The following is a 26,211-nucleotide window of genomic DNA, read 5'->3' as shown; positions in this document are numbered from 1 at the left end:
CCTTTCTTTTTCCTCCTCCTTCACAGCGGCTACAAAGTGAACTTCCTCTCACTCCTGAACAACTAGAATCTGTTTTTGACAGCCTAGAGCAAGACAATAATGGGTATCTCACGCCAGTCGAATTCAGTATGGGACTAGGTAAGAGGAACGAGGGAGTGTGAAGCTCAGTGGCTATATGGAGAAAATGACAACTACTGTTGCTTAGCATGTATGTGGGCAGTGGACAGAATGGGAAGAAATAGGCTTAGCTCAGTGGTAGAGTTTCTGCCTTGCATGCAGAGGGCCACAAATTCAATCCCCAGCATCTCCAGGTAGGACTGGGAGAGGTTTCTTGCTGAAAACCCTGGAGAGCTGCTGCCAGTCAGTGTGGACAGTACTGACCTAGATGGACCAGTGAGTCTGATACAGTATAAGGCAGCTTCCTGTGTTCTTAACATAAATATTTTCCTTCCTTGGAATACTGGCAGTTTACCGTATATTAGGCAGCCAAGGCAACTGCAGAGAATTAAGGAACTGTGGTATTGAGATAGAAACCCAGGGACCAGATTCAATACTCCTACATGGCAAATGTTATTTTTGCTAAATATAAAGCAGGCGTGCGCGCATGCGTGTGTGTGCGCGCGCACACACACACACACACACATATATGAGAATGATGTGCAGCTTCTGGGGCTGTCTTTGCCATACATGCTTTCAAACTTATCTCCAAAAGTGCAGTTCTTGGAGTAGTGAATTCCTGTATATTGCACCAGATTTCATGCTTGCACAGCATGATTGTGGAATGTGCACCCACCCTACTGGTGAGCAATGCTGAGGTGGGGCTATATCATGCCATACACTCACTGTCTCTGCTGAGAAGGCTCTTTCCAATGCTTCCAGTTCAGCGCTCAAGCACGCAGTTCCTGTGGAGACATTGTGCAGCAGCCACCGCAGAGAGATCCACCTGCAGCAAAGTGCAGCCGAAGCTTTTTTGCCAAGTATGAGCTGCATGAGGGAGAGCAGAGGTTTTTCTTTCTATGGCCCTGTGCTGATTAGAAGAAGCCAAGTTCCTTTTTTCTCCTTAAGAAAACAGCTTTAAGTCAACAGTTCCAGGAATCTGACGAAGATTCCAGGAAGAGTGCTGATCAAAGCTATCAGGAGTGGGGAGTTAGGCAAGAAGGTAACAGCAGGCTCTAATTTGAACTAGAACACAGTCATGTTCGTAGTGTGTTTTGCACAAGCCATAAATGTCGTGGTGTCCTAAAGCTCAGTGGGTAACATCTGGAATTGGACCGACCTGTATTGACATTGTGCAATTGTGCCAGTTCCCAGTCTCTAAGGCCAGAGTGGTTAACTCTTAAAACAACCATACTTTAATGGATCAAACCAATGATGGGTTGGGGAGGGCTGTGTATCAGGCTGTATTGCCTTTTTCATTTAGTAAGTTCTAAAGTGTGACAGATATTGTGCTGCTGTGCATTAAAAGTCTTCATATGGGCAAAGTAAGAAAGCATAAGGCATTTTAATTTAAAGGTGTTTTCTATAAAGAGAAGCTTATTGCAATATATGTTTTAGTCAGATGGTTATTTTTTAGTTTTACCCTCCCCTATGTACCAGTCCGTATGCAAATATAAAACCTTAATTTTTATTTCTGTTTTTATTGTCCTTTCTGTTAGAAGTTACACATTTTTTGGGGGGGGTAACACTATGGAAGTCTCTCAAACTTGGCATTGTTTAGAGCCTCAGCATGTATTAATCTGGCCCTGATCACTTACCTGGAAGTAAGACCCATTGAATTCAAGTGGGGCTCATTTCTGAGTAGACATGTATAGAACTCCATGGTAAATGTGTTGTTTAAAGTCCAGGACGCAGTCCTTGAACCTGTTTTGAGTGGAACGGCTTACCCTTGGAACATTTGGAATAACGAAAGTGACATGGAGTAATGCAGAGTGCCTTTGAGCATGTGAAGAGCTTCCTTCCTTCATTACAGAAGTGCACCATGGTTCTGTGTTTGAAGTGGACCAGTTCCAGTTCTTTTAATTTTTACTGTTGCCCTGATTTGGCTAAAAGCGGAAGGAGTCTGATATGGAGCTTGTGGATTTCACAAGCTCTCTCCCCTCATAATTCAAACACTGATGCAAGCCATACCTGGGATTAGAGAGATCTTATAGTCCTTTGTTTTTCTCATTCCACTGACTAGGCAAGTTCATAGGGATTGAGCAGTATGAGAGCTCTGGAAGCACCAGGCACGAGGAGACTTTTGAGTCAGGCTGGTCAGATGACTTGGACCAGGAAGAGGAAGAGAAGAGGTTTTGCTCCATGTTGGAGCAGCTCGAAGCATCCCAGGTCTTTGAAGAGTAAGTTGGAACTTTCCAACCTGTGCATGTTTATTACAGTGGTACTTTGGTTTAAGAACAGCTTAGTTTATGAACAACTTGGATTAAGAACACTGCAACCCCAGAAGTAGGTGTTTTGGTTTGTGAATTTTGCCTTGGAAGTAGAACATGTTCCGCTTCCTGTTGAGTGTGTTCCATTTGTAAATTGAGTCCCACGCTGCTATGGGAAAGCACGCCTTGGTTTAAGAACGGATTAAGTTCGTAAACCAAGGTACCACTGTATTACGATTGCTGTTGCTATCTTTAGGAATCTTGTTTTGCAGAAGCATTGCTTTGACCCTTTCTATCTATCATGTCCTCTTCATTAATATGCATGTGCTATGTTTTCCTGGGTTGCACTGCTACAACAGGAATGGGGAACCTGTGGTCTTCCAGATGATGTTGGACTAGTAGAAAGGGATGGGTGTATTAGGAGCATAATAAGGCTCGGACAAAATCACATAGGGGAAGAGATTCTCCAACAGTGTATACATGTTCAGATGCATCTTTACTTTTTAAGATGAGGACTTTTGACCTCTTATTTCCTGGATTTTCTCATCTCAGGGAGGGATGACTAGGAGGCTTAACTATAAAGTACTTTAAAATAAGTTCTTTATAGCCTGTTTGGTGCAAGGACTATGCTTATCTATTACTCTCAAGCTGATAAACTTTACTGTTTGTCTTTGCTCCAGTCAGAACGAGGTTCAGGAGCTCTGGGCTCAACTCCGGAAAGAAAAGCCAGAACTCCTAACCAGTTTTGAAGAATTTCTCTTCCACATTTCCTCATATGTCAGGGACATACATCACGAGAAGGAATCAATTGAGCAGGCGTTGAAACGGTAAGCAGTTTCTGGACATCATGTGACTACGCCCTAAAAATTGCAATGCAGTCTTAGGATGCTGTAAGTGGGAGGGAAAGTTTCACTCAGCATCCACAAGAGGATTCGTGAATGCCAAAGAAGGAGGTGGAAGTGTCCAAATGCCTTCAGCGGGACCTATTACTCTATGAATATTTTCTTCCTCTATAACCCAATCACACCTGCAGCAAACAGGCTGTGCACACACTAAAATTTTGTCTGTATCCAGTGTGCTTCCACCACTAGTTTAGGAAGCGGTGTACACACAGTGTTAGCCACGATCCACTTCCATCTGGTACTTATCCTGTCATTGCTTTTGAAATACTGTTTTGATATATTTTCCCACAACGCTCCCCTTCCAAAAAAATGCAAAAACCTTCCCCAGCTTCAACCCAGATTGGGAAAAAGAACAGACTAGCTGTTTTTTAAGCTAGTAATGTGTACACAGCCTTAGTCTAACCTTAAGCAGCATAAGCAGTCGGGTTGCAAAAGTTTCCTGAGAAAATCTTCTCAATGTGTATCTTTTTAAGCCTTTCTGGCGCCCCCTAGGGCCAGAGGATTTCCATAGCAATACTCAAGTTCCTGAAAAGTGAGACAGCACATCTTATGTTAGCTGAGATGTATTTATTTTCTTTCAAAGTGGAGAGGCAATTCTCTCTCTTCCCCACCCCCAAATCCCGTCTCCCACTTTGTCTTTACGCTGTATCTGTTCCTTGCATTTCATCCCTCTTGCTCTGTGCTTTTAGGAGGGAGGTAGACCATGACCGTGAAATCAGGTGCCTTTATGAAGAAATGGAGCAACAAATCAAAGCAGAAAGGGAGCGGCTGCTGAGCCAGGTAAACACCTCATTCCTTCACTCTCAGGATGCCTGAGCTGGACACTGAGCTCAGTTGCTAAATCAATGAGCCACATCCTTGCAAAGTGCCTGAGATTTATTTTTATGCTGAATGTTGGAGTGAAGAAAAAAACGAAAAGCACCAATTTATCTGCTTTTTGCAGGGATCAATGAAGCATGAGAAGAGCAGCTTGCTTCAGAAAGAGCTTCAGAGCAAAGAACAAGAATTTGAGAAGATGTTGTACCACCAGAAAAAGGTGACTTGGAGGGGGTGACCCTTGTTTCTTTTGCTTGGATTTGGATTTTACCCTCCACATTGTCTACACAGGTCCCGTTGAACTGGCTGGCAGTGTCTTTTGACACCAAAGTCATCACTTCTTACACATGTACAGGGCTAGAGCTGGATTTGGGCTCTTGTGCCTGAGATGCCACCTTCGCCCCAGCTCCTGCTGGTTCCTGTTGGTGTTACAAGAAAAACCAGTGCCAAAAGCCTTCATTGTAGGGAAACAGATAGCATTGCATACTCCGCTGTGACCAGCTGTTTCACTTCTGCAAGTCATGGGAAGCCCTGAAGTGATGAGTAGACATATGTGAGTGCCCCCCAGTATATAAGATACTTTAGGGAAGGGAAATTCTTCTCACTGTTCTCCTCCCCACCCTCCATCAGCACCAGACAGACTAGGTGCGCTGGAGGAGGAAAAACTCTCAAATCCTGTATGCATCAGCTGTCGGAGAATCAGTGCCCTGTAAGGTGGGGAGCAAGTAATTTTTTGGAGGGGCTCCTTGGCCCAGTGTAGGAGCTGCCTGTGATTATTTTATCTCTCCAGCCTTATTCTTCAGTGGCTTAAGGGACTTGTAGGAATACAATAAGAGCCCCTGCCAGATCAGGCCAAAGGCCTCTCCAGTCCAGTATGGGAAGCCCACAAGCAGGATAGGAGTGTAACACTCTCCTTCGCATGTATTCCCCAGCAACCGGCGTACAGAGACACATACTGCCTCTAATACATGCTCTACACTAGTGTTTCCCAAACTTGGGTCTCTGGCTGGTTTTGGACTACAATTCCCATCATCCCTATCTAGCAGGACCAGTGGTCAGGGTTGATGGGAATTGTAGTCCAAAAACAGCTGGAGACCCAAATTTGGGAAACACTGCTCTGCACACACACACCCACACACCCACACACCCGGCCTTCATGTCCAGCAGCCATTAGCCATTTATAGCTTTATCCTCCAGGAGTTTGTCGAATTCCCTTTTAATGGTCACCACCACCACTTCTTGTAGGAGTGAATTCCATAGTTCAATCTTGCACTTGGTGAAGAACTTCTTTTCTGGCTGCCTTGACTCTCCCACCCTTCAGCTTCCCTGAATGATGTTGGATTCTGGTAATCTATGAGGGAGGGGAAAATTATATTCTCTTTCTCCGTGCTTTGCATTATATGAAACATCTTGCGTCATGGCCCCACCACAACCACTGTCCTTTCCCTGACAAGCTAAAAAACCCTGAGCATTGTAACCTCTTCTCATAGAGGAGTTGCTCCAGTTCACCAATAATTTGGCTTGTCCTTTTCTGCACCTTTAGATTCATCTGTACACTTGCAAAAGACACAGTGTCCTCCTTTAACCTCCAAGGCCCACAACCTTAGTATGTGATGCCAGCCCCATTCATATTTTAGCTCCAAACAAGTGACTCCACCTCCACCAACCCAAGGAAGGCCATCTGCTCTGTTTGCACATGACGTTATCATCGTGCCATAATATCCTCTTAAAGGAATGCGGCTGAGAGATAACACTGTGTAATTTGCGTTATTGGTGCAGTTTGGGTAAGTCCAGTGTCAGTATTTGCTCTGGGTTGTTTAAAAACTAAAGAGCAGTTACGTTGGGGCAAAACAACAGAGAGGAGATTAAGAATTCCCCCATCTGGGTTTTCTCAGTTCAGGGTCCCTTCCAACTCTTCAATTCTATGACTCTGAAGTTACCCACTCATGTGACCAACAGGCATATAGATTAGGACCACAAAAGACAACTTCACAATAGGGAATGAAAATGCAGCTAGAAGGTCTTTGGGGTATTGGTACAATGGTAATCACTGTACCCCTGCAGTGCAGGAATCTCAGCTACAGCATCCATGACAGATGGCCCCCCAACCTCTGCTTATAAACCTCCAATTCACCACCTTCCAAGGGAATCGCTTCCACGGTCAAACAGTCCTTACTGTGAGAAAGGTCTTCCTGATGTTTAGTTGGACTTTACTTTCTAGTAACTTAAATCCATTGGTTCAGGTCCTTAACATGTTATCATTATTACTTGAATGCATTGCATCTTAAAAAAAACCACAGATGTATTGCTCTGCTTTCTGTTTTCCATTTTGCAACTTTTTTTTAATTTAACATATTCCCCTACAGCTCAAAGCTGCTTGCAGACACTGGCTACTGATGCCTTTGTACTTTTGGTTTTTCAGATCTGTTCATCTTGATTTCTTACATATTTTTAGCTGGAACATCAGTTACAATCCCAGAGCTCAGAGCAGCTGGAAATGCGGGTGCAAAATGAGAGGTTGAAAATCTTGAACGACAATCTCCTGGACCAACTGGAGAGAAGCAAATGGGAGCTGGAGGTAGCCCGAGGTCACCTGCAACAGCTGCAGAAAGAAGCCCAGCTAGAGCAGGAACAGAAAAACAGGTGTGTTGGGGTGGGGCTGTAGAACATGCAATGAAAAGTGCCAGTTGCTTTTGCTGTGTGATGCTGGTTTACGCTAATTAGTTAATCAGTGGGACTACAGAATGTAGAAATGAATAGCAATAATATGTGGCTACTGCAAACTGCAGTACTGGCAGTATTTTCAGGTGCCACATAATACCTGGTCTGCATTTGTAAAAAATTGATCTTTTGGTGTGGCAGCACCTACATTTTTGAACTCTCTGACTATTGACATCAGACAGGTCCCTTCACTGTACTCTTTTCAGTGCCTGCTAAAAGTGTTTTTGTTTATGAAATATACTCAGAGTCGCAAAGTGATTTCATGCTCTTTATTCAGCTCATAGTGGTGAGGAGGAATGAATGAAAGTCCCCTCAAAGTATCTGCTTTATATACATTATTTACACAATGGGCTGCACATGATTGGCTAATTCCGGAATTCTACTGTAAGCCAATCAGGTTGTGGATTCACTTCTATCTGGAGCATGATTGGGTGGTTCCTGCCAACCAACCATACTGCTTCATTGTTCTAGGACCAATCAGACTGCTGCATTATGAATCCTATTGTTCTAGGACCAATCAGACTGCTGCCTTTTGGATCCTATTGTTCTAGGACCAATCAGACTGCTGCAGTTTGGATCCTATTCAACTCAGTACATAACAGTTTAGGCAAGCCTTGCCCAGATATGTAGACAACCACCTTGAGGTTGTTGTTGTTGTTGTTTTACAATCAAGTGTTACATTATTTTTATGAAATAAAATTAAAGGGGGTCTGTAAGTACGAACACTTTCTAGCTTCCAGGACTGAGTTAAAGGATTAGAACATGCATGATGTTTTTATTCTCTTCCACAAATCTACTTCCTATGTGGCCTTGAGATAGTAACATTTCTTTTCTCTCTGTCGGGGGTAGCTAACGTTGTGCCATTTAGATGTTCTTGGACTCCAGTTCCCATCAGCCCCAGTCAGCATGGACAATGATGGGAGATGGAGTCCAACGATATCTGGAAGGTAGCGCATTGGCTATCGCGGCTCTGTATAAACTAGAGATAAAAATCATTTTCCTGGTTACATTTCCTAGAAGACCATGATAGAAATGGCTCGGAAAGCAAGCCCCACAGCAATTCACCATAAAAGGTCAATCCAAATCTTGTATTGTCAAAACCACGGCTCCTACCAGTCTGAGAACAAACAATGTGGCAAACAATAACACTGATCTCCACAGCAATCAGTCAGATTACTGTTCAGAATGTATGATGTCACTGCAAATTGGGCAACCTTTTGCTTTATTGAAGAGTAAATCTACTTTCTAATACTGAATTGGCCAAAACATGACTTCAGTTATAAACCGGGATAAGAATTTGGACGTAACGTCTGCAGAACAATTAGATCCCAGTAGGTAGATCTTCAGCCACCTTTTCTTCTCAGATACAAAGTCCCAAATGGTACAGTGGTGTTGTTTTTAGTAATAATAATTTTAAAAAATCTAGAGCTGATGTAGGCATTTTAACTTAAATGCAGTATGCACAGTTGACATTCTTTTTCTTATTTTGAACTGTATGCAAACATAGACTAATGGATCATTTTTAACAGGAAAGGCTGCTTTGGGAGGTGGAGTGATTGGGGAGCAGAGCAGTGTCGTGGGTGCAAAAAGGGTGCGTGTAAATTTGGTCCTCAGCTGGAATTTCTCTTGGAAACCAAGAGAATGATATTTTGCATCAGCAAGTCATGGAGAGCAAGAATGGGAGTCAGCTCCTAACCCAGTGTTAATTTAATTAGTCCACCCTCTGCCCTTGATTGCTGCCAGCAGCTTTGGCATTTGGGTCATATTATCAACGTTTGCACAGGACAAAACTTGTAGCCCTTAAAACATTAACCCTCCCTTCCCCTTTTAAATGTAGGGATGTATTCAGAGTCTCTAAGAATATGCAGAAAGAAAAGAAAAGCCTCCTGCGACAACTGGAACTGCTCAGGTAAAGGTGGGGGCATCTTGACATCTGCTCTTCACCATCTGCCTTGAGGGCTTGTTCACATGTATAGGGAGGTATAGAATAAAAAAGCTCCTTGGTGTTATGTCAGCTATTCAAACAAAACCAGCAGAATTGGCGAGACCCACAGGGCTGCCACTTGACCTAAGCAGCAAGCTGTACAGGGGCCAGTGCTTTGGGTGATTCAGGTCCCCAGTGGCAATAGATGGTGCTAAAGTACAGTCATACCTCGGGTTGAATGTGCTTCGGGTTGAGCGCATTCGAGTTGTGCTCCACGGCAACCCAGAAGTAATGGAGCACGTTACTTCCAGGTTTCGCCGCTCGCGCATGCGCAGACGCTCAAAATGATGTCATGCGCGGAAGCGGCAAAACGCGCAGACGCGCCGTCGCATCTTATGCTGTGTTCAGGATGCAAACAGGGCTCTGGAATAGATCCCGTTCACATCCCGAGGTTCCACTGTAATGTCTGAGAGCAGCACCAAAGCAATTTCTGCAGTGAAGATTTAGGCCACATGATGCTTCTGTGAAATCTGAATGGGGATTTGTGGTTGCGAAAAGGAGTGGCGTCTTCCCCTTTCTCACTTCTCTTTGAGGATTGTTAGTTCCCTACCGTAGTATGTGTAGAGCAACAGCTACCGCTTACCTGTGTGTGTCTTTCTTTCCTTTGGAGCAGAGAGATGAACAAGAAGCTGCGAGACGAGAGAGATGCCTTTGAAGCCAAGAAGCTGGTTAGTCTGAGAAAGAAAATTCTAATCCCCCGTCACCTCCCCTTTGCAGCTTGCTGTTGTTGCCATCACTTGGGGTCATTTCATTTACAGGGGGGGCATTGACTGAGAAACCCTGTAGTGCCTGCATGTGGACTTATTATTATTATTTTTAAGAGAGAGCTGCGCATTTTTAAACCAGGCAATTACAAAGGGGGCAATAAGGACTGCTGGCTCCTGACTCTACAAGAAAGCGTTTACAGTTGGGTGTCCCTCCAACCTGGAGGGGGAGAAAATCTTTTGCACATCTTGAACTTTGTACACTAAGGCTTCCATTCAGAGGAACCGTAGCTGAACCTCCATGTTTTAAGGCTGAGCCATTGCCACCTAGCCTGGAGAAGGTCCAGTTACGTTCTTTCTCTTCCCACCGCCACCATTCTGCAGAGTAGTCTGGAATTCATCTCTGGAACCACCTTGCCTCATTCCAGCCTATAGTTCTTCTGTTATATCACCATGTGCCTATATCCTTCTAGGCTTCCATTGTCATGCAGTCCACAATTAAGAGACTGAAAACAAGATGTCTTTTTGTCTGTTTCTGCCTCTTTCTTTGGCCTGCTCCTGGAATGGGCCTTTTTCATCCCTGGGAGTTTGTTTTTGGTAGGAGAGATGTAATGTCCACGAAACATACCACTTAGTAGATTTGATCGTAGACCAGCGAGGCAGACAACCAAAATGTGAAGATGAGCCAAAAGACCTCTTGCTGCTGATTTCCCTGCTCCACAAATGCAGGGCAGGAATGAAGTATAAAGGGGTGTGTGTGTGTGCTGATCAGCTATCTAGTCTTTAGTGTTGTACAAGCATAGGGTGGATGTTTTTATTGAAGCTGCTATGTATGTTTTTGTGTAAAAAGGAGAGGGAAGTTTCCAGTGCAATGTTCTAGTCTTTGGGTATGATTGTGCAAACATATGTGCACCTGTCTGTCCATGGGGGGCCCATCCTGTTTTGTCCCTCCCCAACACACACTGCTGCTGCCTCCCCACTGAAGCCTTGCTTACCTAGGAGTGGAGAGAGAGAAACTCCAAAGCTGAGCAAGTGTGAGCTGTTCTACAAAGCTTTGCTGCAGGCCTCTCCTACTCGCCTAGAAGGGAGCGTTCCAGCTGCAGTGGAAGTGGTGGGGCAGGCGGAGAGCCGGTGGGGCACCGCCTTTTGTGTTTCCACCACCAGAGGTGGCTTCTTTACCTTGCCTTATGAGTGGGCTGGCTCTCTGGCTGTCCCATGACTCATCTTTCTGATTACTAGGCCTGTGGCTGCATCTCCAGATAAATCTGGGGGCATGTGATCTCCATAGTCTCAATGAGATCATTAAATGTAGCAGAAGCAACAGGGAGAAACTGTCTTCTGCTGTTGCAGTTCAGAGAGAGCAATGCAGGGAGTTCTCAGATCCTATTTGGCACTTTAATGTCTTTTTTGAAGAGCATCCCTTTCATGCTGTACCGTGGGATACGTTTTAGAACTCTTGAGTGGGGTCACATTGAAAGCAATTTACAGTATGGCATGGAGGGACGTGGAGAGACTTCATATGGACATATGTTGGTTTTTCTTCACATGTCAAAGTAGCCGCTGGATGGTCCCTTTGGCAGTCTGCTATCTCTGTTCTCTAGTGGAATATGGGCTCCAGGCAAGCTACACTGGCTTTTGTTGTCTGATCCTCTTTGAAAAGTAAATATTAATGAGATGGAGGTTCTGTTGGATACTGGGAAGAAAGGCACCCACCACTCTTCATGCAGATTGCATCTGATGTGGGAATTCAAAAAGAGCAAGCTTTTGATCTGCATACAGTCATTCTGCAAATTTAAAGAACTGATATAGTGCAGAAACAAATAATATAACACTGTGGACTGTGCTTGCATAAAGGCAGGTTGCATGGGTTAGAGTTAGCACATCAGACTCTTGAAGTAAAATGTAAACCTTCAGTTAATGGAAAAAAGGATCCTTATTTGTTTCTATTTTTTAAGCATCCCCCCTTTTTTCTGAACCTCAGTCTTGTATCAAGATGTACCAACTACAGCTATGCTGGATGAACTGGAATGAAGGAAGTTGAGTTCTAATTTTTCTAGGGGGGGAAAATATGTTGCATTATCTTCCTGTCAACTATATATGCGCGCGCGCACACACACACACACACACACACACACACACACTTGATATCTGCTCATGCTAACTGCAATTTGCAGCAATCTATCCATTGCAAGAGTGCGCAGTAGAATAGGAGAAAACAAAAGATGTCTGTTTGCCTTAGTTAAAAAAAGTATGGTGTTTCTAGAAGGCTTTTTCTAACATCAAAGAGAATTATCAAGGAGAAAAGAAGTCTGCTGATGCAGCAGCAACTTCCTGTCTTGAAGCCTCTTGATGATGGGCCCTTTATATATTTCTCTTTTGTCCAAGACTGCAGTGCTTGTGTCTGTCTGTTGGAGCATCTGCAGGCTGTTGCTTTTCTAAGATAGAGAAGAGCACAAACTCCAGTGCACACGTGGGGTATACTGGCATAATGTAGATCTAGTGAGGTTTTTGGTTTTAAAGCCTGAAGGGCCTTCCTAGCCTGATGTTTCTGTTGCTGTTAGATTTGCAACTGTACTGTTTTTAGCTAGAGATTACTGGTTGGTAGTCAATACCAGTCTTCATTCACTGTGACGTAATGATGGACCAATCAGGTTGCCAGAGTTTAACAGTGCATCGTTCTTTAGGAGAGATATCTGGCTTGTTCTTGCCTGCACGTTTATGGCAGTTTGCCAGCGCTACAAGACATATTTCCAAGTCTGCTTCAACATATAACAGGGAGACCTTGCAATAGTGAAATATTAAAATCCTCTAAATATGCCAAGAATGTTTATGCATAAATGCCAGCACTGGAAATCATTTGGCACTGTGAGGGAGAAGGCCAAACTAGACGAAACATGGGAGAGATCTGAGTGGATCCATGCACACTTAAATGGGAGGAAATGTCCTGCTGGATGAAGAGCTTGAACTTTGATTTCGGTTTCTGCCAAAATCTTTAATGCTTCAGTCAGCACAGTACATAGGCAAGACAAGAGTTAAAAAGGCACAGCAGGTGCCTTGCATGGCGAAGTGCAGCTAAGACATTGATCCAGCAGGTGATTTGCCCCCTGCTTCATCCTTTTGAAGAGATTGCAGTGGGCACATCTGAGTTCTCAGATTGGACCAAGCAATCAGGCACTCCAGTCCTAGTCTAATTTGCTCACAGATGCTTCTAAAAGCATTTCGAAAGAGTTTTCCAACGTTTACTCTAGTAAGGCCCTGAGATACTGTGCAAAACTAGGACAGTTGAAGCGCAGTGTGGAAACTCTGCTGATACCTTTACAAGTTCCAAGGCTGCAGAGGACTACTCGGCTCCTTGCATCTTCTTTTCCTCTGCCAATCCCTTCAGGTCCCCAGTTGTTCATTAATCCGGATTACCACCCTAAACATTCTGAAGTTTTGAAATTGATATTTGGAAACATCGTGCCTTGAGCTTCTGCATTTTGTACTGCGCTTTGTTGTACCGCTGTGTGTTATGAATGGAAACTGAGTTTCCCCAAGTCCATACATCCACAAGTTTTGGAGGGAGTTGCGTGCCATGTACAATCTGGTCCTTTGTGTGTCCCTTAATGAGAAACCTGCATGCACCTTCCAGAAGTCTAGGAACCGGTCTCCAGGTACAACCCATTCATTCACAGGTTTAGTTACAGTATATGTGTCTTTGGTATGTGTTTATGACAAATATTATGATGGCAAAATACTGCAAAATTCATGCTGTTGTTGGAATGTGAGCCTGTGATCCAGACTTCCATAATAAAATGCCATGCACCCTGTTATCGTTCTCATCAAATATTTCATGCTTGTGTGTTCTGTCATTGCAATGCAATATTCCTTTATCGTCTGTTTTTAAATGCCAATGTTACACTGAGCCAATAAAAGCTGGCAAGAGCTAGAGAAACAGCCAGGAAACAATTGCCTCTTTTGTGCTCATGTTCCATTGCGTAAAGTGTTTCTTTTGTATGACTGTATTATGACAGACCATTTAGAGGTCCAATGAGATGGTTAAGACTGGGTTCTGAGTCTGCCCAAAGCACACAATAAAACCCACTTGAATGAAACAACTAATATATTTATGAATAATCTTTCCATTCATCATTCTAAACCGTATTCAGCACAATAAATGTCCCATTATGATTAATCTGTTGTGAGCGATCCACACAACTTTGGAATCAGGGTGCAGAACTGTTACATCTCTGGGATGCATTTTAAAGCTGGGAAATTGTACTTTCATCCTGAGAATGCATTCTTTGCTATTGGAATTAAAATTTTAAATATAAATAACAAGTGGGGTACTGAAGTACCATAAGTTGAGTACTTTCTGTATGCCAAACCCAAAACTGAAAAACCTTTTAATGTCTCATCAGCCACAAAATGGCAGCTCCTGGGTAATCTTGACTAACTGTTGGAGAGCCTCTCCCAAAGTGACATGGTGATTGTTTTTTCTTAATTTACTTAGATGACAGATTCCAAATTGCTCTCTCTAATTTTCAGGCACTTGAAAGCAAAAGACCCCTCTTGAAGAAGGGGTCAGCGATAGGCAAATACCTAGTGGAGGAGAAGCCAGTCAAACGGTCAGAGCTCAATATGTTGTGTTGTGTCCCGCTGCATGCTGTCGGTCTGTAGTCACCACAGTCGGTCTGTTGGGTCACACTGTTCTCTCCCTTTCTCCTCTTCAGCTGAACTAAGGTTGAGGCAATGGGTGTCCTTGGGGAATTGCCCTTTGATGAACTTGGGACTGTGGGGCACTGGTGACTGAATGAGACTGTGTAGGTGGGTAGGAGGGGGTGAGTCTAATTTTGATAACAAGGAGATTCAACATATACACACCCTCAAGTTTCCTACATTGCATGCATTTAGAGAGGAGGGGCAGAACACCATAAGCAAAGTTATTTCACACATTTCTGAACTATGTGAGCAGCTCTGGCCTCCTTTGGGATGGTAATATGTAAATATAGAGCACAGATAGGCATATTGGATAATCAAGGCAGTTTGCCAAAAATTATGAGCCTCTGGCCCTGTCCACACCTCCACATGTTAATTGTTCGTTTGTTTTGTTCATGCATTCATTTCTGTGGGTGTTGACACTTCTTGGAGCTCCTCCAAAAGTACAATTCTCAGTGTCCCATCTAGTGGAGCCCCAAGAGGCAAACCTAATTTAAAAACCAGCATACATTTGTAGTGTGGATATGCCTTAGGGATTCTGGAACCCATTGATATACCTGCTGCTGCTCCTCTCCTCCCTCCTCACATTTTAAGATTGTTGGTTTCCTGTCCTCATCAGTGCTGACGTTACATGAAAGTATGGGTAAGTTTTCTGTAAATGCTGATGTTGATTGTGCTGATGCTTTTGGACATTTCTTCCCATCGTTTGTGTGCCTTGGCACAGGCAGCTTGCTCCAGGAAGTACTCCCCTTGTCCTGCCAAAAGATTTTTATTTGGAAGAGAAAAACTGTAAACTCTTCCTGACCAACACTGCCAGTTTGAAGCAGGGAAGAGGAATCAATTCATCTGTGGAGGACTATGCGGTTCTTAGGAAAACAGAGAGGCAGGAAACAGCAGGAAATGTTGGGAAGCCAAAGTCTCTGATGAAGACCAGCACATTCCAGAGAGAAAAGACCAACAGACCTAATTATCTTCATTTATCGCCAAGAAGGCTGCCCATTGGTAATGAAACTGTGGTGAGTCTAGCTGGCGGGGGGTGGGGAATACTAACCTTATGTATTGTCTTTTTGTTATTGAATCTTGAATCATTTGTGGGCTTTTTTGTGTATCCTAAATGGCCCATCCTGACTTCAAGTTGGAGTCCACAGGTCACGCTGGGGTATAGGAAGGAAGAGTGGCATTTCAGTACTTTGGAGAGCTCCAAGTGAGCAACTTGCTCAGGAAAAAGCTGAAGCTTGACTGCAACCTTATAACTCCTATAGTCCAGGTTACCTATATCTCCTGTCTACTTCCCTGCCTGTAACTTTTTAAAACGAGGACCTCCTGGCCTGGAGGTGAGTCCTTCTGCATCTGACAGTTGCAGGCATTGTGGAATGGGATGTACTTGGTTCCTTGCATGAATCAGGCTCATGGGAGTGGCCATGAAGTTCCCTATGTTTAGGGTCCACAGGTTGACAACCATCACCCCGGGTTCAGAATTGGTAGCCTCGTTCTGTTCTTCAGCCAGCAGTATAGCAGCCACAGCCTCAATTGATTCAGTCTTCCAAGAATCGTTTAGGGCCAGGGACATGACAATTAGCTTCCTACACTAATATGCATATTATATTCCTAGTAGCGATTATATTTTCTAATTTTGAAGTGACACTGAACAGAAATGCTAAGGAGAAAAACAAGAAAATCCATCAGCAAAACCTTTGGAATTTTTTTGTTTACCTCCTGTATCTATTCAGGGCCAAATGTTGCAAAGCAGGTGGATATTTTTAAAATTGCTCTTCAGTCTTTGCTTCCTCCCATATGGTATAGTCTGAAAACTGTTTCAGCTAGGTGAATATTAACAGGCTCTGTACAGATATTTTGTACTCCAGGTGAGATGGGGAAAAGGCCATCACTTCACTATAGGGGTGACATGAATGACTGGATCAGGAGATCCCACATTTATTTAAACACATTATCTCCCTGATAGTGTGAGGTTAAAATTGCTGGACCATGTGAGCTTGAGTGTTACACCTGATCTTTATGCAGATGCTTTCTAGGCAGTGAGAAGTGGGGATAATATCTGAACATAGCCTCAGTCTATGCAACTGGTTGTGCAGATATGAACATGGGTATAAATTTGCTCATATTAGTGTTCCCACTGTCCGTTCCTTGCAATGTTTTAAATGCAATTTGTACCCTAGCTCTATAAACTTTTCTTCTTCCTTTTCATTCTTACCTTGATAATGGCTTTTACATCCAGGTATTGGAGCCAGCTAGTTCTTCTCCTGACCGTGTCTTCAAAGTAGTGTTTCTTGGTAATTCCGGAGTTGGCAAGAGCACCTTCATCCATCGCTTCTGCTACAATAGATTCCTGGCTGGGATCAGCTCAACTATTGGTAACTGAGGCTCCCAAACTGCAGAAAGGAGAGGCATAAGGGAATTTAAGAAGTGCTTAAGTGAGGCTTGTGCCATGTGCTCAACAACTTCTGCAGCAGAAATATTTGTGAACTACACACCCCCCTTTTCAGTTCTACTGTAAACATGGCAATATTCCCCATGGACATTCCACACTATGTATTCCTTTAGCAGTATAATGTTTAAAGTCAACTAATGTTGAGGATTTTTTTAATGGGTTTTTTTGAATAGTTACAAATGGATAAGGACAAGCTAAGTGCTAAGATCTGACTAATTCAAATCACAACCAATCAGTCAGAGGCAAGGTTTATATATATTTTGATGCTCTAAAAGGCACAATGGCAGGACGCATGTAGTCTGTTCTTTCACCAGGCCTCTTGTCAAGTCTACTCCTTTGCTTCTGTGATCATGGGACTCTTAACTTTGCTCTGTGGCAGGTAGTGGAGGGGTAGGGGATGGATGAGAGGACTAGTGGAGGGATGGTGATAAGAGCAAATGGTGGCTACTTTCTGTCTTAATGCCTTTAAAGGTTCTTAAGGCACTAACTCTCAAATCCCTACTAACTGATAGCCATTGGGAAGACTTTTAACTTCAAATTGTGGTAGCATACCAGATGCTGCACACGCTTTCCAAGCAGACAAGAAAATAACCCGCAGCCCACTCTGTAAAAATAATGAACATATTTGCAAGCCCACCCATTTTCCCCCAGCCCTGGCCGTCTACTGTTTTCTATAGCACTTTTAATTTGTGATTATGCTTTACAGGCCTTTCTGTGGTGCCTTCTTCGCAACAGTACTGTGAAGGAGTTCATTGCCCCCCTTTAACTGCTGGAAACTGCAGCTAAGGGTTCCCCCTCCCAAGCCCAAGGCACAAAAGGAGTCAAGCAGACATGCTTAACCTGGACTCCCAGATTCAAAGTCCAACTCTGGCCACTGTGCTATCCTGCCTTAGACTCCTCTTGTTTCTCCTGCAGGCGTTGATTACCAGGTGAAGAGCCTGATGGTTGACAACACACAGGTGGTTTTGCAGCTATGGGATACAGCTGGGCAGGAAAGGTAAAGGATTCTGTGCGATTTAGATCGGTAAAGAGCTTTAAAAGCACACAGTGATAATATGAGGAGACTTGAACCTTCTTCCAAAATTTCCAGATGTTCTTGAACACTAACAGCAATAACTGACTAGTGTAAAACTTCACATATCCAGTACTTTTCTTTTGCATGCAAGACTCTTGGAATCTGGCCACTTACAGTTTTCTTTATATAAATGGAAGTACTGTATGCTGCACACAAACATGTGTAGCAAGTCCTGATGACCAAGGTATGAGTGGGCATTTAAAACAAAACTTCTCTTGGGGAGAGAGCAATTTGAAGCACAGGGGTGGGGGTGGGGTGGGGGGTCAGGGGAGAAGCAACTTAAGGAAATGTTTTGGACCCAAGAAGTGAGCAAGGCAAAAGGTTGTGTGCTTCTTCCCCTCTCCCAGCACTTATTTCCTCCAAAGTTCCCCCTTATGAAACTGCTGTTCTCTTATACACATTTGTTTGTCATGTTTAGACAAGCCCTCTAGCGTAGGGTTACCAGACGTTCCTGGAGACAGTTGCCAGATTTGCAAATCTGTCCCTGGACAAATTCTGTCCCCAGAATGTCCCCAGATTTGCAAATCTGTCCCCGGGAAACGTGGCAGTGGCATTCAGCAGCCCGGAGCCAGCCTGGTAGCGCAGTTGGCTCTGGCTGGCTTCAGGAGCTGCTCGCTGCCGTGGCACCTGCCATTTTTCCTTGCCGGTAGTCCCCATATGATGTGTCTTGTGCCACAACCAGGGACATCCAACGGTACAGATCTCCTGCCCCCTTCCCCCTTTGTTTTGACTGATGGGAGAGGCTCAGGAGTTGTGGGCGGCTGGCTGTTGCCCAGTTTTTTAAAAAACTCTGTGCATTTATGTTTCACAGGGTGCGAAAGAAGACCTTTGCGCCTTTATACAATATGCATGTGTGCTTGGGCCCAGGGTCTTTTGCCTCACCATTCCCACTACCACTCCCTGTTGCTACTCAGCTTTTAAAAAAAAAGAATGTCCCTAGATTCATTGAAAAAAATCTGGCAACCATACTCTAGCCTCCTTTCTCGCTGGCATGCTAACTTTCTACTTGCAGTGAGGTTTTTTGTGCGGGGAGGGGGTTAGAATTCAACGTGTATCCTTCCACCTACTTTTCTGAAATGGCACCCTCTAAGCAGCTGAGAGAAGGGGGAGGAGTAGAGACACACAACTCTACAGGAAATGCAATGGGGACAACCCGGGTCAACATCCAGACCCTTCTTTGCCTAAGTGGCTATATCCTACCTTTCAACTAAATAATTACTTAAAGGGAGAGTAGAGACCCTGCTCAAAAATGTGTGTAGAGGAATATTTATATTAGTTTTGCAGCTATCCACTGCAGTGTAAAACTCTGTGGAGACTCATTAGCTGCTGCTGTGATTCAGCAAGATAGTGTGATTCAGCAAGACAGTCTTTCTTTTAAAAACCTGTTTTCTCCACCCTTGTTTTGAAGCAGAATCTTCTCTATCTCCAAAGTGAACACAAGGGTCCTCCTTATCGGTGCACCTCTTCCAAGTTAAGGGTGTTTTATGACAGTCATGCCAGTGGCTGTAGTACTTCCACTGATGAGAGGCTTGCTAAAATTGTGCTCCTGGTTTATATCCAAGCCCCTTAGGACTGTGCCGTTCCTTGTGCTCTTTGCTGCTGGTGGGAGGGGGGAGAGAAACAGCAGGCTCAGGCCAGATGACACAGCAACTGTTGCACAAGACCAACTACAGTGGTGCCAAACCTCAATGCTAGGAGGTACACAGGAAGCTGCCTTTTGCCAGGACACACTATTTGCATAGCTAGCTGAGTATTGCCTATGGCAGGAATTGCCAACCTTTTTTCAACCTCTGGGAACATTTCAAACTGAAGAAACTGTTGTGGGCACACACCACAACCTATTATATTGGCTGCAATCAAATGCTGTCTTCAAGTCTCATTTCAACCGGGGAAAGGGTTATTGTAGATGCACTCAGTCCAGTGGCGTAGCGTGGGGGGTGCCAGGGGTGCCGGCCGCACCGGGCGCAACATCTGGGGGGGGCGCGAGTCCAGAGGGCCCAGCCGCGTCGTGCCCTCGGCCCGCCCCTATTGTCAGAGCAGCCGGCCAGCCTCCGCCTGCTCCTACCTTGCCCACCCGAGGACTGCGGCAGCGCCCGCCCCCGTGGCCACCTACCCCCGCCTCGCCCATTGGCTTGCCTCCCTCGGCCCCGCCTCTCTCCGATGGCCGCGGGGGTGTCCTGCTCGGCGCCGGCGCCTTTTTTCAGGAGGTAGGGAGGCTGGACGGGGAGGTGGGGTCGGAAGCGGGCAGAGAAGGAGGGGAGCTCGTAGCCAAAAGGGCTGCGCCGGCCGGCAAAGGGCCGGGGAAAGTTTGGAGAGGAGAAACGCACCGTCATGATTTCCCGGTGGAAGCGTCAGGATTAGGGATGGCGAAGCGTAATTACGCACGAATTTCGCTGGGTGAGAGCTTCGGGGATCGATCGGCGGAAATGGGAATCAATTGGAATATGAGAAAGAGAGAGAGAGAGGGACCATCATTCATAGGCATAGATTTGTAGGGTTAGGGGGCGCAAATCCACGGGTTAGGGGGCGCAAATTACTTGCCTTGCCCCGGGTTAGGGGGCGCAAATTACTTGCCTTGCCCCGGGTGCTGACAACCCACGCTACGCCGCTGACTCAGTCATCACATTGGGGGCCCCTGGTCTACTCTTGACGGGCAGTAGCTCCCCAGAGTTTCAAGTAGATGCCTGATCTTTAAAAGGAAATGAAACAAACATGCCAGAAATTGAACCTAGGAACTTCTGACTGCAAAGAACACACTCTGCTATTGGTTTATGGCCCTTCTCAAAACTTTTCCTTTGTGATACCTCCTGTTTTGGCACAAGCACTGCTTGGGAAGCTGTTGTCAGCATGTAACCCAATACCTTAGCCAGTTGGAAATCCTCAATTCTTCCAGGCTGCTTCTAAGGTCTCAGCCTTCCAAAGGAAATGTCTGGAATGTGCTCCATACACCATTTTGTAAGTGGAGGCAGGCCTCCGTTTTGAGCTGTTAGCAATAAGAAGGCCACACAGAGGGAGTCCAAATCTGGGTTCAGTTAGGAGTAGTGGAATGTCTGCCAAGATACGAATGCATTTAAGGTTCTCAGATTTTGTTTGGCATTAGATTTCAGAGTATTACCAAGCAGTATTTCCGGAGAGTGGATGGCATCCTGGTCATGTATGACATCACAGCAGAGTGCTCCTTCATGGCGGTCCGAAACTGGATGAGTTGTATCCAGGTCAGAATAAACTTGGAAGGGAGCACAGATAACTTGGTCTTTACTGTCCATACCTCTTTTTTTTTTTTTTTTTGATACTGCAGTACTAGCAAATGGTGTCTGTGTGTAGACACACCCCATTCAAGCCATTCAAATATGGTCCTCCTTACAGCAACACTCTGGCCCAAGGAGTCTTGATAACAGGGCAACAAACTGGTGGTGAGAGCTGGAAACCTTGTGGAGCATTAGGGCAGAGGGAGCATGTGTGGCTGTTCAGTTAGCCTCTTCGTCTATCTGGAGAAAGGTGTAGGAGGAATCCCTCTTGGCTCTAACCTGAGTAAAGGAGAGAGCTAATAGAGAAAGAGAAGGGTGCTAGCAAAATAATCTTTCCTTAAATTGAGCCTTTTCTGCTTGGCAGGTAGCCTAACCTTAACAATACTCGAGTATTGACTTTAATTATAGTTGAAGCATGCCAAAAAATATTGAGGCAAAGCATTAACTTGACTCTTCTTTAAATAAAAAATATGATAGGTTTATCCCCAATGTTCCTTATTCAGGACATGCAAATTATTCAGATCCCTAAGAACACAAATCGGATTGAACCACCTTAATATTTCTTCTCAAAATGAAAGACACTATGTAAGTTATTCTAATAATCATAATCTTTATGGATCACCATTTAACTAGGTTCTAGAACCATGCTTAGCTATTGTCCAAACTGAAAATGGTCAGGTGTTCTCTAAGTACCCTTATACTTGAGTGTAGGAATTAGCCTCTCCTTAATTATGAGCACACGCTTCATTGAGCAATGTCTTATGGCTTCTTTTCTTCAGGATGGAATTGAAGATGGTGCAGTGATATTTCTTGTTGGAAACAAAATGGATACAGCAGACAAAGAGGAACCCAAAGTCCCCAGGGCTGAAGGGGAAAGGCTGGCAAAGGTCTGGTTCTCTGTATCTCCCTTTCCTCCTTACACCAATCTCCTTCACTGCTAACAAACTTTATGGCATCTTCCATAACTCATTATAATATTTGGAAATACTTAAGGGAGTTGTTCTGCACATGAAAATATTTTCTAGGATGGTTCTATACAGAAGGAAGTGAATGAATATTTCAAAGTAGAGGATCTGCCTTGGGAAAAGTCGATCATAAGGCATCACTTTGGAAGCCAGTCTCCTTGCAGTCTCAGAGTAAACCTGTTTAGGGTTAAGCGTTGGTGACACCGGGAGGTAAATGAATGTGTTTTACAGATATAACAGTACAGTATGAGAATCTGCTATTTGAGAAGTAGGGACCTGGAGGAAAATTCATGCTGCTCAGGGATATGTGTGAATTTCCTCTGTGCCTCAAGCATTCCTGCGCAAACATTCTTCCAGTAAACTTATTCAAACCTTAGAATGTTACCTTGGACTTTTGAAGGTTTTGTGAATGGCCCCCACTGAAAAGAACTCAATGTGAGTGAGCTTTGACTCACATAAATTAGGTACCTCATTGAGAATTAGAAAGCAAGAAACCTTTAGGAAGACAGAGTATCTTCAGTGTTCATGAAGGTAAACCCTGAATATATTAATGGGTGTAGCAAGAAAGGGGGAAAATGTGATTCCAGTGGCAGATTCTGACAATTGTTGATTGAAGTTACTTTCTGCCTTCTTTCCCTCTTTTTGCAGGAATATAAAGCTGTCTTCTATGAGTGCAGTGCAAGGACTGGCTATAACATTCAGGAACCCATGCTGCACATGGCAAGGTCTGTGCAAACAGTTCCCATAAAACTGGAAAAAGAGCAGAAGCCACTCATCTGGTTGCAGCAAAGTTGCTAGGCTTGATCCTGGTTGAACAGCAACAGATGACAAAACATAGCAGTGTGATGGTTCCAGTTAAACAGTAAGAGTCCAGTGGGTGGAGATAATTTCTTCCTCCGTGTTTTGCAGTTGCCTGGTGTGCTTTGAGCACTGCCACACTGCAAATGTTAGTTAAACTCCATTTATCACAGGGTGGATACTCTGTAGGATTATATATTAAAGACTGCAAGATGCTCAGATACTATACAGCAGGGCTGGGGAACATGTGGCTCTCAAGATGCTGTTGGATCCCATCAGCCCCAGCCAGCATGGCCAATGGTCAGGAACAATGGGAGCTGGGGGTCCAGTAACATCTAGAGGCCTTTAGGTTAACAAGTCCTGCCATAGAGCTTCACCACCACAATCTCACAAGGCAGAATGTTAGCACTTCATTTTAGTGTTTGGGGAATGGAAGGATTGTGGGGGAGGTATATGGCCAATGTAATGATTATATAAGTTCTTAATTCTTTGCTAAGGTTCTGTCTCTTGATTTTGTCTTGGGAATTCCTGACAGGAGCAGATCTATGCTGGAGATCTGTCCTGTTGGAAGTGCTGCCTTCCCCTGCCGCTGCTACCACTCCCACGGCCACCATGATACCGGCTGCTGCCGCCATTGCCTGCACAGCCCACTCTGCTGCCACTGCATACCCTACCACATCTGGCACTAGTGGAGAAGCAGCAGCACCGTTGGTGCTGATTCAGTGAGATCTCACCGAAAATCGTGTGAGATCTTATATACTCCACAAGATCTTGCGTGTTTTCAGGCAAGATCTTGCCAGAAATGGACTCAAACTTGTCTGAAATTGACACTGATGGTGGAAGCGCTTCTCCGCTGCTGGCAGAGGTGGCAGGGCAGGCAGGGTGCATGGGGGGGTGCTGCCTCAGGGGGCTTCTGCTGCCTGAGGTAGCACCCTCACCCTGTCTACTGGCTGAGCCAGCTCTGCCTGTTGGGTTAACTTGCAGATTCCCCAAAAAGGTCAGTTTCTCTCAGCAGATATCACATATTAACTCATAAGCCAGTTTGAGAATACTTGAATTCAAGATGATGTGCAATCCAAACAAATACATGCACACTCTGAAGTGTGTCCTATTAAGTTCAGGAGAAATTGCTCCCAAATAAGTTGTGAAAGATGCACTTTGATTTGAATTTGGCTTGGCTTGGATTGCCTTGGATGCTTTAAGGTACACTGGAAGTCTCTGAAGGAGCAGTGAGCTTAGTCTGGCTTTTTGGATTGTCAGTGTGATGCTAGAGTACTCATCTTTTCATGCTGAGATAATGTATGCTCCTTCCCCCCTCAATTTGAGATTAGTGCCAAGATTTGTCTGTCTCTTACTTTACTCCTTCCCTTCTGTGCTGACCTCCTATTTTGTGTGTGTTGCAGAATCCTGACAGCACATGAGGACAAGCAGAGAGAGCAGGCATTGCACCTGGAGGAGTACAACAAGAGGAAGGGATGCTGTTTGTAACAGAATCGTTCAGGGATATGTTAGAAAATAAAGAACAGCCTAAAGCACAGAGTTGGCTGCCTCCCTGCAAGAAGATAGGGATAACTGTGATTGAACTGAAGGAAGAGTCAAGATCTTTTTTAGAAAAAAAGAAAAAAAGAAAAGAGTGCTGTATCAAAGTGACATGACATCTTTTGCAGCTGCAAATCGCTCCTGCTTTTTCCGCAATGCTTCAGGGAAGTGCTTCAAATCACAGCTCATAGATCCAGCATTATTGGCTTACCTATAAAACCATTCAAGCTACTTCACAGGGTCTCAAGACTACACTCAGAAACAATGTGAGTTATGCAAGTGTAAGTTATTGCAATGGAGTCGTGCAACAATAAATTGATAATGAGTTAACTGGAGTGGAGTGGTACCAGCTTTCTGCTATAGTCTCACTGCACCAAAAGCATCAATTCCTTGCCTTCATCTTCCCTTCTCTTCCTGGTTCTGCCTGAAGCACTTCCCTCCTGCATGGCAGGGCTACCTCTGGAGATGATCGTAAGTCATGAGCTCAGGAACATGAGAAGAGCCTTCTGGATCAGGTCTGGTGCGGCATGCTGTTCTCACAGTGACCAACTAGACAGACCCCCGTGGAAAACATCCAGGCAGGGCATGAGCACAACAGCACTCTGCCCACATGGGATTCCAGCAACTGGTATGCAGTGGCATAATGCCTCTGACCGTGGAGGTAGAACCTAGCCATCATGGCTAGTTGCCATTGATAGCCTTATTCTCTATGAATTTGCCAAATTCTTTTATAAAGCCATCCAAATTGGTGGCCATCGCTACCTCCTGTGGGAGCTTACCAATAGGATACCTGCTTATTGTGAATGGTTTCCTGCCCAGCTACATATGTTAATACAATCACCTCAGTAATTATCACCACTCCGCTGTGTGAGCCTGTTGTATTTAAGCTGTAATTATCACTGTGGTTTGCATCTCACTGCTGTTCAACTTCCACCCTACATTTTTCTCATTTATTTATCTAAGATTTCACTTCATACACCCAACGAAGGGTGCTTGAGTCCACCAAAGCATACACTAGTGCTGGGGAACCTAGTACTCTCCAGACATCATTGCACCCCAACTAACACCAGCCCAGCCGGCCTGGCCAAAGGTCACAGGTGATGGGAACTGGAACATAGTAAAAATAATTTTAAAAAATTTATTATTGATACCCCACCCATGTGGCTTGTGTTGCCACTGGCTCCCCATCCTGACATACAATATAGTATTGTAAATGTGTTACGTCTGTTTAAGCTGGTCAAAAACTCGGATTGCTAATAAAAGTAGGCTCCCCAATATTACTGATAAAGAGCAGTGAAGGAATGGAAATGTATACATAAGAGGTGGACCAGGAATAATACATTTTACTTAATTCAGTTGCTACCAAGGCTTGACCGAAGCTATAGATCTAAGCAAAATGGGCCTCTAGAGTTAGCAAAATCAGCCCTTAGTTCCGTCTGTTATTTCAATTAATGCTGTATTGTGATAAACATGCAATAATCCAATTGGATTTAAAGATAGCTGTGTGTAAACGGGGAAGCTCTTTGATGCATTGTTTGCTGCAGCACTGTTCTCTGGAGGGTGGGTGGGGTCATGGGTATAGTCAGGATTTTTGTTAGAGGGGGCAGGACTCTGCTGGGGGGGGCTGAACTGATGTGATTGGTTAGTTAAGTATTCCTATTGTTTTACTTTTTCTAGGGGCTATGCCCGTGGGTGGAGTGAAGAGGTCCCCCCCCCCCGCCTAAGCCAAATGAAATGCCCTTGAGGTAGTTTCTGTTCTTGACATGCTGCTGTATATACACACATTATAGATTGGAGGCCCTTACTTGCTGTTCATTCAAGTGAACACATGGTGGTGCTGTGTCATAACAACAACAGCTATCCAAGATGTCAGCAAAGGCGTGGTAATATATTTGGAATGTGTGAAGGCCTTAAAGGGAAATTCAGGTGCCAATTCCTTTGCTAGT

At 44.5% G+C, this 26,211-nt stretch overlaps 1 protein-coding gene across 1 annotated transcript in view; it reads left to right on the top strand.

The window, feature by feature from the left end:
* Positions 1-25,123, top strand: part of CRACR2B (calcium release activated channel regulator 2B) — a 31,326-nt gene extending 6,203 nt beyond the window's left edge. The window contains exons 4-20 of the mRNA XM_053381223.1: positions 27-138; positions 2,180-2,336; positions 3,047-3,193; positions 3,958-4,048; positions 4,212-4,304; positions 6,540-6,727; positions 8,643-8,714; positions 9,403-9,457; positions 14,021-14,151; positions 14,830-14,834; positions 14,957-15,207; positions 16,428-16,563; positions 17,556-17,637; positions 20,816-20,930; positions 21,743-21,850; positions 22,577-22,653; positions 24,130-25,123. Of these exons, the coding sequence (XP_053237198.1) occupies positions 27-138; positions 2,180-2,336; positions 3,047-3,193; positions 3,958-4,048; positions 4,212-4,304; positions 6,540-6,727; positions 8,643-8,714; positions 9,403-9,457; positions 14,021-14,151; positions 14,830-14,834; positions 14,957-15,207; positions 16,428-16,563; positions 17,556-17,637; positions 20,816-20,930; positions 21,743-21,850; positions 22,577-22,653; positions 24,130-24,214 (1,905 nt within the window). The 3' untranslated portion in view covers positions 24,215-25,123. The remainder of the gene's footprint in view (positions 1-26; positions 139-2,179; positions 2,337-3,046; positions 3,194-3,957; positions 4,049-4,211; positions 4,305-6,539; positions 6,728-8,642; positions 8,715-9,402; positions 9,458-14,020; positions 14,152-14,829; positions 14,835-14,956; positions 15,208-16,427; positions 16,564-17,555; positions 17,638-20,815; positions 20,931-21,742; positions 21,851-22,576; positions 22,654-24,129) is intronic.
* The last annotated feature ends 1,088 nt before the right edge of the window (positions 25,124-26,211 follow it).

The sequence above is a fragment of the Podarcis raffonei genome, chromosome 1, assembly GCF_027172205.1.
Source record: "Podarcis raffonei isolate rPodRaf1 chromosome 1, rPodRaf1.pri, whole genome shotgun sequence".
Taxonomy (NCBI): Eukaryota; Metazoa; Chordata; class Lepidosauria; order Squamata; family Lacertidae; genus Podarcis; species Podarcis raffonei.
This window is presented reverse-complemented; position numbering and strand designations above follow the sequence as displayed.